At 41.7% G+C, this 11,947-nt stretch overlaps 1 protein-coding gene across 1 annotated transcript in view; it reads left to right on the top strand.

Moving 5' to 3' along the window:
- B3GAT2 (beta-1,3-glucuronyltransferase 2) overlaps positions 1 to 11,947 on the top strand; it is an 81,784-nt gene that overhangs the window by 38,103 nt on the left and 31,734 nt on the right. The window contains exon 2 of the mRNA XM_007447207.1: positions 4,169 to 4,313. Coding sequence (XP_007447269.1) covers positions 4,169 to 4,313 — 145 coding nt within the window. The remainder of the gene's footprint in view (positions 1 to 4,168; positions 4,314 to 11,947) is intronic.

Genomic DNA, 11,947 nt, shown 5'->3' with positions numbered 1-11,947 from the left:
TCTGTAAGGGAATTTCTCTTTCCCTGTTTCCCCTTTCCTTCTGTTCTTTTCCTGTCTGTCCTCCTCTTGCCTGTGAGGTGCCCCTTCACAACACAGCATCCTGATTGCTTGCTACATATGGCTCAGGTACCACATGGTGCTTACACACTTATCAAGAATGTTTTGGCACCTGCTGTATGCAGGCACAACCTATGCATTCTCAAGAGGATACCCAGGTCTGAGACGAGGTCCGCTTACCAGCTTTTCAGATTTGAAAATTTAGTGCTCCAGGAAAAAGCAGTTTAGGAGCTAAAAAATCATAGGCATTTTAAGGAAATATCAAAAAAAGGACACAGCACTATTTTCAGTACCTTGTTAGATACAAGGCCATTCTGTCACTGTAAGAAAAGCATGTACTAGATTTAACTTGATTTCTCAGTATGTTTTGAGATATCAATTTGAGATATCAAACAAAAAAATGGAAATTTTTCATTTTCTGCAGTGTGTGAGGGAACCAGGGGTGGAGTGAGTTGAGGAGAGGGCCGTATTTTGGGGAAATGTTTAATAAAATTCCTGGCTTTTTTCCCACCTGTGGCAAAGATCTAGGACACAAAAGCATTAAATGTTAATACTGATTCAAAATTAAATCTCCAAAACCTTGCTGGGAGGAATGAAAGATCGAAATCACTAGAGAGAGAGAGAGAGACCATGTTCATGGATTCGAAGACTCCATATTGCTACGTTGTCAGTTCTCAATGAATTGATATATAGATTTGATGCAGTCCTGATCAAAATTTGCCAAAATTTACAGACTGACTCTGAAACTCATATGGAAATAGTCAAAACAACTCTGATGAAGAAAAACAGAGATGGGGAACTCGCACCACCTGGTTACAGCAGTTGTCATAAAACCACAGTAAATCAAGACAGTGTGGTATTAGCATTAGATCGCCAAGCGGACCAATGGGTCAGGGAGAACATCCAGAAGTAAACTCACACGTATGCGGCTGCTGACTTTTGACAAGAGTACAAAGGCTGTTCTGTAGTTCTGGGACAATTAGATACAGTTGGAACAATTGGATATCCACATGCAAAAAAGAAAGAGAAGAATTTCAGTCCCTCACATCACATACACAAAATTAACTCAAAATAGATCATAATTAAATATAAGACCTAAATCCATCATAACTTGCAGGAAGGAGGAGACAACTGCAGGTTAGGCAACAATATCTCAGCTGTGACACCAACAGCATTCTTCATGAAGGACAAATGCATGCACTGGACTTCGTCAACATTACAGCTGTCTGTCCTTCCAAAGATTAGCCACATCTCCCAAGAGGGAGGAGATAGAGATAGACATAGAGCTGATTCACTTCATTGTACAGCAGAAATCAACACAACATTGTAAAGTAACTATACCCCAATTAAGAAAAGAAAGAAAAGAAGAGATGAGCCACAGACAAAGAGAAAATATTTATGGCACATATCTGAGAAAAGGATTTGTATGCAGACTATATAAATACCTCTCAAAACACAACAGGAAAGACATAAGCAATTTTAAAAGTAGGCAAAAGATTGGAACAAATACTTTGCCAAAGAAGCAATGCCGTATGGCTTATAAGCACGTGAAAAAATACTCAACATAATCAGTCATTAGAAAAATGCAAATTAAAACCACAGTGACATACTACTAATACCTATTAGAATGGCTAAAATGAAACACCAACCACACCAAGTCTCGGCGAGGATGTGGAATGATTGGAACTCACACACTGCTGGCGGGATTGTAAAACGGCGCAACCACTTTGGAAAATAATTTGGCAGTTTCTTAAAAAGTTAAATGTACACGTACCATGTGATCTAGGCATTCCACTCTTAGGTACTTATCCAAAAATAATGAAGTCTGCATAGACTCATACACCGATGTTCATAACAGCTTCATCTGTAATATCCAGAGGCTTGAAAAAACCCAGAAGTCCATCAACAGGTAAATGGATTTAAAAAAACAAAACTGTGGCACACCCATACATCCATACAGTAGAATACTACTCAGCAATGTGAAGGAATGGACTGTTGATACACATTGTAGGCTGGCTGAATCTCCATATCATTATTCTAGGTGAAAGAAGCCCAATTAAAAAAAACACAGTATATACCATATGCTTCCATTCATATAAAATTCTGTGGAGATCAGCGGTTGCCTGAGGTTAGGGGATGTGGAGAGCATAAGAGGGGTGGCTTTAGAAAACAGCACAAGGAAACTTGGAGGTGATGGATATGTTTATTATCTTCATTTTGGCCATGTGTTCATGGCCATTTACATAGGTCAAAGTGTATCAAATTTTACTCTTCAAAACATGCATTTTATCCTTTCAGGGGTCCCTAAGACTGCCCACATGCTTGGTGATTTACTGGGACCCCTAGCACCCAGCACGTATTGTACTTGTGGATAAGATATGTCACCAGGATGCAGTAGGATCCATAGGCACATCAGTGAGGAAAAGACGTGAGGAAGGGTCTGGAGGAATCCGCGTGCCACTTCCTGCGTCCTCTTCCCCCCATGAGGGACCGCAGAGCACACCTTCCCTCCAGCAGCAAAGCTGTAACTATGGAGGTACAGTGGTTATGCCCACTGAAACCCATTTCAGGTTCAGGGTTTTTGCTGGGGGCTGGTCACATAGGCACCTCTGCCCACCGGTATTTCAGATGCCCGAAAAGAAAGCATGTTCAGTGGCCCAGGCGGGCAGAACAACCATATCAACGTAGGGACTGCTTCAAAAGCCAGATTCCCAGGTGCCAGCCAAGGGCCAGCTTATAAGCAGGCTTTTCTGAAAATCAGTCTCAGGACTGTTAATTCTTTTCTGTAGTCAGTTATACCTCAGTAGCACTCTTTTCTTTTTTCAGTAGCACTTTTTAAAAAAAAATTTAGTTAGTATGAGCTAGCACAAGGCAATGATGGTTAATTTACTGAAAAAGTGATAGACTATAAAAAACAGTCATTTCAGATTTGTGGAAGACCAATAGAATGGGATCTTCATTACCTGGATTGCTTCATGCTCTAAAATCTGCTCTTTGGAGTGAAGTGGGATATTAATAAATAAGTAAAGTTGGGATATTTGCTAAATGGGAGCTTTGAGTTATATTTTCATTAATACAGTAGTATAACTTTTGATTTGAATTGTACTTGAAAATCTTTGCCAAGAATATAATTTTTCTTCCTTTCATTAAATAATTCCTTGATTGATAATCTTTATTTTATTCATTGGTTAACTGACCATGACCCAGTTCTATAGCAAATAAAAGGTCAAGCATTGGTGTTGAAATTATAACGATCCCAACAACGGGTCCGCCTGGTGCAGCGGTGTGGCACACCCAGCTGGGAGAGTAGGCACTGCTGAAATCCAGCCTGCGCTTTGATGGCCAAGCCAGGGGCCCCGGCATGGGTGTGTCCACCTGAGAAAGGGGCAGCTCTTTCTAGTTTGCAGAAAGGCGCCACGTGGGCTGACTTGGCCCCAGCACGTCAGTTGAGGGCTGTCTTTAAGAGCATGTACCTGGAGAGGACCAGAGATTCCAGCAGCCCGTGTGGGCCTTTCCTCTCTAATTTGGCCCGATCGCCTTTGAAAGGCAGGCGAATTTAGGGGACATTTTTCTTTCTGTCCGGAGGGTGCTTGGTGTCTGTTCTGTGTCTGGATCCCGTTATGAATGTCCCCAGACAAGATCTCTCTGTGTCTGTAACAGTAAAAAAAGAAATCAGAGACGGGCAACCCCTATGGCTCCTCCGAGAGGAATTGCTGCTGCTGCTGAGTAATAAGGTTGCCTAAGGGGCAGTCGGGAACTTGCACTTGCCGGGGGACCAAGCGTAGTTGAAGGTCCAGCTTTGAGACAAATAGACAGTATTTGATGGTCACAGCTCAGCTTCTGATGAGCGATGCTCAGACATGGACCCACTTTATTTCTCAGCCCGGAGCCCCTGGCTGAGTCCGTGACAGCACAGGGCAGTGGCACCAGGCAGCCACACGGCAGGGAACCGGGGAACAGTCTGCCAGCAGGAGGGTTCTGGTTCCACTCGGAAACCTTCACCGTTCGGAAATCTCCACTCCCCCCGTTTCTTCTGTGGCTCACATTCCTTTCCTCGTTCAGGTTCCTTCCCCTAAGGAAGCTTCAACTACGTCTCTTTCCCCTTTTGTAGATGCGAACAACGCGCAAGGTCTCTGTGTGGCCAGTGGGCCTGGTTGGCGGGCGGCGCTATGAACGTCCGTTGGTGGAAAACGGGAAGGTCGTCGGCTGGTACACCGGCTGGAGAGCAGACAGGCCCTTTGCCATCGATATGGCAGGTGAGCGCGTAGATCGTGGGGTTTGTTCCTGCCGGGTTGTTTCCGCCCCCCCCACCCCCGTGTGTAACTGTACTGCAGGCAGGACGCTCTGAAAGACCGCTTTACTTAAACCCTACGTTGTGTTATGTTCAGCAGATGAACGTTTAAACCTTCAGAGCAGGCTGGTTGGGTGATTCAAGGGGAAATTGATTCGGGGAGTGATTAGGAAACACTCATTCCATTCCATTTGTCACCTGTCCACGCAGCCATCCCTTCATCCAGGTGCTGGGCTGGGCGGCAGGGAGCTGGGCAGTGAGAAACAGACCTGGCCCCGGCCTCACAGGGGTCTACAGCCTGTACCTGTCCATGCCTCGCTCTACAAGTCCGACTGGTTGTAATACATCACATGTGTACTGATAAATTTAACAGTGATATGGTATAGGCAAGCTAATCATTTTGATGCTTATTGATTGAGACATTAAGTGCTTACTGATACATTTAAGAGTGAAAATATAAAATTGGATTACTGGTTTTTCAAACAGGTATTAATGTTGAGTATAACTGTCTTTCAAAGTTTTTACTCTCTGACCAACCAACTAAATTGAATAAAACCTACTGTAGACCACAAATTCTAAAATGCTGCTTTATCATAAAGTGACTCATTCTCTGGGGGTTATATAAAATGATGCCTGTGATAACTGTGGAACGATGCAGTTTGAAACATGAGGCTGTGGAGGCAAAAGAGAAAAGAAATCGCTAAAATCACTGATGTCTGTAACCTAGAATATGAAGGCAGAGAAGCTTCAAAATTGATCTCATCCATCTCAGCGCTGACACAGAGCTCTGTCTGTCTGTCTCTCAGCCTGTGCTTGGCCGATCTTTTTGTGTGCTATTTCCCAGCTGTAGTCAGAATCACTGCTCAGAATTGTGATGGGATGGAGGCTGTGTTCTGACTGGCTTCATGAATTTTATTCTGAAAATACTATAAATTTGAGGGAGCGAGGTTATGAAGAGCGCTAGGAATAAAAGCTGCTGTGGAAAAGCGCTGGGGATGGCTGGCCTGCTGCCCTGCTTCGCGGGAGAAGACAAACTAGGGTATTTTAACTCAACGTTTAACAGCGTTTCCTGAGGGCCAGCTTTGTGGGATTGTGTGTCATGGTCTCTCACCCAAGGGTGGTCCAGACCTCTGACCCTTCCCTGACCCCTCCCCCTCCCAGGCCCCCTCCCTGCGTCCCGACCCCTCTGTCCCTCTTCCAACCCAAGCCTTATTCCTCGGTCCCCAGTTCTTGCAGCCGCAGAGCTGAGCTGGCACCTCAACCAAAGACTCTTCCTGAAGGCAGACAGACAGGCAGGTCAGCTGTATTTGGAAGGTGACGAGGATCATCAAAAGGGGTGTCACCTCAATCAAGTCTGAAACTATAAGGCCGACCATAACGTGTCTTGAAAATCAAGTTTTTTGCTGCTCAGAAGTGTTAAATTTGAGCAGAAATCTTGAGGAACATTAGGCAAAATCTTGTGCTTCTCTGGGACTTAGTTTCCTCGTGTAGAATGAGGCAGTAGCGTGAATGACCACTGAGGTCCTTGCTAACGAATTCTTCCTTCCCCTGGCTTCCTATCTTGGGAAGCTCAAAGAAGAGTCCGGGTCCCTGGATTCTAAGTGAGGGTGTGGCTGCTGACGCAGCCAGCTGGCGGATGTTTGGTTCTTCTGGTCCCCAGGAGTTCAAGTCTCCCACATGGGCTCTCTGCCCATCACCCTTCAAGCTAACTTCAAGGTGAGGGTGACATAGATACGTCTTCCTGGATTTTGCTGTAAGAATTTTATGTAGATGATCAACTATACAGTAAACCCATTGAGTATTTTGCATTGTTCCCCCAGAATTTGGATCCAAATAGATATATCTAAAGTTCAAGAGAGGCACGTGGGTTTTGTGAATTAGGCCTGACTGGTGACAGGATATTTCATACTCTTTCACTGCCAGAATCTCTGGGAAATTTCTCCATGACATGACTGATGTTTGGATTTTTAAAAGCACTTTAATATATTTTCAAAGCATAATATAAGACCTATTGTAAAATATGAATGATTTGCTTGTTTTTATTAATTATTCTTATTTTAAAATCGGAATAAAATTTCCGTCTCAAAGAAAACGACTTTTGAAACACTAAATTATGTTCTTTACATGTGAATGTGCTTTGCAAATTAGTTTTCAGTAAATTATTGATATTTTTGGAAACCTTTAAGTGAGAGGGATTTGGTTGATAAGATAAAGATCTGACTTTGAGCAGTTTGTTCTCATTCTAAAACTTGAAATTTTACAGCTTTGTTTAGATTCCATATGATTCGTTTATTCTTAGTGGGAAGAGAGAACAGGGCTTTTGGATGTTCATGTACAAATGGTACTTCCCACCTCATTTTCAAGAGACACACACAGACACACAGGTACTCACAATCTCTAGAGAGTAGAAAGCTGGAAGCCCACTTCCCTGCTGTACCCAGGAAAGCCTGAGGATCACTGCTTTAAAAGTGGTTCTGATGGTTGAGTGAGGGGACTGCATTGGAGCCTGCATCTCGCTTGGACTGTCACAAACTGATTAAAAAACATGAAACTGACAGACTCATGGGGACCTAGCTCTACCCTCCAGCGGGCAAGCACCAGCCTGGAGGCCCACACAGAATGTGCAGCCAACCATATGAGAATGCTACCCCACCCTCCAGTAGGCCTGCATCCCTGCGAGAGGAACGGCCTCACAGCCAGCCAGGCCAGGGCCCAGGCCCGCTACCATCACACCCACAGTAGCCATCCCGGCCACAGCAGAAGGATGCATGCAGCCCACAGAGGGGGCACCCCTAAAGCATGTAGCTCTGGAGATGAGAGGGGAAGGGGCTGCTGGGCTTCATAGGACATCTTCTGCATGAGGCCACGTCCCCAAGATTGGGAAATGTAACTGACCCACCTCATACATAGAGCAAACAAAATTGGGCAAAATGAGGAGACAGAGGAATATGTTCCAAATGAAGGAACAAGATAACCTCAAAAGAAGAACTAAACAAAGTGGAGATAAGCAATTTACCTGATAAAAAGTTCAAAATGATAATTATAAACATGCTCACCAAACTTAGGAGAAGAATGAATGAACATGGTGAGAATTTCAACAATGAGCTAGAAAATATAAATAAGAATGAAACAGAATTAAAGAATACATAACTGAAATAAAAAATACACGAGGAGGAATCCAGCAGTAGATTAGATGATATAGAGGAACAGGTCAGTGATCTGGAAGACAGAGTAGTGGAAATCAACCGAGCTGAATAGAGAAAAGGAAAAAGAATTTTAAAAATTAGGATAGGGCTTCCCTGGTGGTGCAGTGGTTGAGAGTCCGCCTGCCGATGCAGGGGACACGGGTTTGTGCCCCGTTCCAGGAAGATCCCACATGCCATGGAGCAGCTGTGCCCGTGAGCCATGGCCACTGAGCCTGCGTGTCCAGAGCCTATGCTCTGCAACGGGAGAGGCCACAACAGTGAGAGGCCCGCGTACCGCAAAAAAAAAAAACCCAAAACAAACAAACAAAATTAGGATAGTTTAAGAGATCTCTGGAACAACATCAAGTGTACTAACATTTTCATTATAGGGGTCCCAGAAGGAGAAGAGAGAGAGAAAGGGGCGGATAACTTATTTGGAGAAAAAGATAGCTGAAAACTTTCCTAACCTGGGGAAGGAAACAGATATCCAAGTCCAGGAATCACAGAGAGTCCCAAAAGAGGTGAACCCAATGAGGTCCACACCAAGACACCTTATAATTAAAATGGCAATTATTAAAGAGAGAATCTTAAAAACAGCAAAAGCAACTAGTTACGTGCAAGGGAATAAGACAATCAGCTGTATTTTTAGAAGAAACTTTGATGGCCAGTAGGGAGTAGCAGTACATATGCAAAGTGATGAAAGGAAAAAACCTCCAACCAGGAATACTCTACCTGGCAAGGTTATCATTCAGATTTGAAAAGATGGAGTTTTAAAGGTAGGCAAAAGCTAAAGGAGTTCAGCACTACTAACTAGGCTTACAAGATATGTTAAAGGGACTTCTTTAAACAGAAAAGAAAAGACCACAGCTAGAACTATGAAAATTACGGAAGGAAAAATCTCACTGGTAAAAGCAAACATAGTAAATGTAGTAGGTCAGCCACTTATAAAGCTAGTAGGAAGGTTAAAAGACAAAAGTATAGAATCATCTGTATCCACCAAAGTAGTTAAGAAATACACAAACAAAAAGATGTGAAATAATTACACTAAATGTAAATGGACTACGTGCTCCAATCAAAAGACACAGAGGAGCCGCATGGGTAAAAAACAAGACCCATATATATGCTACCTACAAGAAAGTCACTTCAGATCTAGAGACACATGAAGACTGAATGTGAGGGGACGGAAAAGGTATTTCATGTAAATGGAAATGAAAAGCAGGGATAGCAATGCTTACATCAAATGGAAGACTTTAAAATAAAGAAGTAACAAGAGACAAAGAAGAATATTATAGATATAGATAAAGGGATCAGTCCAACAAGAATTGATGAATCCAACAACAATTGTAAATATATATGCACCCATTATAAGTACCTAAATACATGAAGCAGATATTAACAAATATGAAGGGAGAAAAATGATAGTAAATTAGTAGAAACTTTAATGCCCTATTTACATCAGTGGGCAGATCATCTAGACAGAAAACCAATAATGAAAAATGGCTTTAAATGACACATTAAAGCAGATAGAATTAATAGATATATAGAGAACATTTAATTCAAGAACAGCAAAATACACATTTTTTTCAGGTGCATATGGAACATTCTCCAGGATAGATAACATGATAGCTACAAAACAAGTCTCAATAAATGTAATAAAATTGAAATCATATCAAGCATCTTTTCTGGCCACACACTATGAGACTAGAAATCAAGTACAGGAAAAAAATGCAAGAAACACAAACATGTGGAAACTAAACAACATGCTACTAAGCAACCAATGGGTCTTGAAGAAATCACAGAGGAAATCAAAAAATACCTGGAGACAAATGAAAATGGAAACATCAAGTACCAAAATCTATGGGACACAACAAAAGCAGTTCTAAGAGGGAAGATTATAGGGATACAGGCCCACCTCAGGAACAAGAAAAATCCCACATAAACAATCTAACATTTCACCTAAAGGAACTAGAAAAAGAAAAACAAACAAAACCAAAAGTTAGTTGAAGAAATCATAAAGATCAGGGTAGAAATAAAAAGAGACTAGGAAAAAAATATAGAGAAGATCAATGAAACTAAGAATGGTATTTTGAAAAGATAAAAAAATTGATAAAGCTTTAGCCAGACTCATCAAGAAAAAAAGAGGCGGCCCAAATAAATAAAATCATAACTGAAAGAGGAGACCTTACAACGAACACCACAGAAATACAAAGGGTTATAAGACATTACTCCAAAAAATTATATGCCAATAAAATGGACAACCTAGAAGAAACGGATAAATTCCTAAAAATATACAATCTCTCAAGACTGAATCAGGGAGAAATAGAAAATATAGTGGACAAATTCCCACTAATAAACTTGAATCAGTAAGTTAAAAACTCCCAACAAGCAAAAGTCCATGACCAAACAGCTTCATAGGTGAATTCTACCAAAAATTTAAAGAGGAGTTAATACCTATTCTTCTCACACTATTCCAAAATTATGAAGAGGAAGGAATGCTTCCAAACTTGTTCTATGTGACCAGCATCATTCTGATACCAGACAAAGACACCACCGACACAAGAAAGAGAGGAAGGAAGGAAGGGAGGAAGGAAGGGAAAAGAAGTTTACAGGCCGATATTACTGGTGGACATAGATGCAGAAATATCAACAAAATATCAGCAAACTGAATTCAACAATATATTAAAATGATCACACTCCATGATCAAATGGGATTTTTCCCAGTGATGAAGGGATGGTTCAATAGCCACAAATCAATCAATGTGATACACCACATTAACAAACTGAAGAATAAAAATCATATCATCTCAATAGATGCAGAAAAAGCTTTTGACAAAATTCAACATTCACTTACGATAAAAACTCTCAACAAAGTTGGTAATGAGGGAATGTACCTCAATATAATAAAGGCCACATACAACAAAAGCACAGCCATAATACTCAACGGTGAATAGCTTAAAGCATTTCCTCTAAGATCAGGAGTAAGACAAGAATGGCCATACTCATCAACATAGTATTGGAAGTCCTAGCCACAGCAGTTAGACAAGAAAAAGAAATAAAGGGAATCCAAACTGGAAAGGGAGAAGTAAAACTGTCACTGTTTGCAGATGACATGATACTATATATAGAAAATCCTAAAGATGCCATCAAAAATGAAATCTTGCCTTTGTGACAACATTTATGGATATAGAGGTTATAAGGCTAAGTGAAATGTTAGAGATAGTCATACCATATGACCTCACTTATATGTGGAATCTAAACTAAACAGAACGAAATGAAAACATCCTAATAGATACAAAGAACATACGGGTAGTTGCCAGAAGGGAGGAGGTGGGAGGTGGGCAAAACAGGTGAAGGGGATTAAGAGGTACAGTTCTCTAGTTATAAAACGAATAAGCCATGGGGATATAATATACAGCATAAGGAATATTGTCAGTAATATTGTAATAACTTTGAGGACAGATGATTATTAGGCTTATTGTGTGATCATTTCACAAGTTATGCAGATATCAAATCATTATGTAGTATGCCTGAAACTAACATAATACTATCCATCAACTATAGTTCAATAAAAAAAGAAAATATTTCTTAAACAAAAAGATAAATAAAATCATACATATTCCTTTAAAAAAAAAGAAACATGAACTTAAAGAGCCCACACGTAGCATTTCCACAGCTGTCTTGCTTTGAGGGGTTGAACATACATTCAGCAGAAGCCCCTTGGGGTCTGTCCTGTTTGTATTTCTGTGAAGCCACAGCCTAGCCTCCACCAGAAGCTTATTTGCATATCAGGCATCGGAACTGGAATGTTTCATGTCGTTTGTGGAGTTTGACTCCGTGTCTGTCTTTATTTTGCCACACTGAACACCACAGATGTGAGTTTTGCTCTGAAATGAGAAAACCTGGTCCTGAAGTTTTCTTGTACGCACAGTGGTAGTGGCAGAAGTCATGATTATCCCTCTTGCGTGGGGACATAATTTTTAAAATTCTAATGATTCCTATTGAAGCAAGAACTAAGATACTCACCCACAGGATAGAAAGACCACATTGGAGGCAGCCCTTGCCCTGGCTGTGGCGTGCAGTTGGCTTCAGCAGTTGGTCAGTGGCCACCCCACTCTGCCAAGCCAGTGAGCCCTGGGACTGTCTACACTAGCCTGTGCCTCAGACTTTAATTCCAACACCCCAGGCATCTGGCCACTGGCTAGTTCTCAGTGCCTGAAAGCAAGGCAATGCACACAAAGTTTTGTTCTTTTTTTTTTTTTTTTTTTTTTTTTGGTATGCAGCCCTCTCATTGTTGTGGCCTCTCCTGTTGCAGAGCACAGACTCCAAACGCGCAGGCTCAGCGGCCATGGCTCACGGGCCTAGCTGCTCCGCGGCATGTGGGATCTTCCCGGACCGGGGCACGAACCCGTGTCCC

The sequence above is a fragment of the Lipotes vexillifer genome, unplaced genomic scaffold (genome assembly GCF_000442215.2).
Source record: "Lipotes vexillifer unplaced genomic scaffold, Lipotes_vexillifer_v1.1 scaffold1180, whole genome shotgun sequence".
Lineage (NCBI taxonomy): Eukaryota > Metazoa > Chordata > Mammalia > Artiodactyla > Lipotidae > Lipotes > Lipotes vexillifer.
This window is presented reverse-complemented; position numbering and strand designations above follow the sequence as displayed.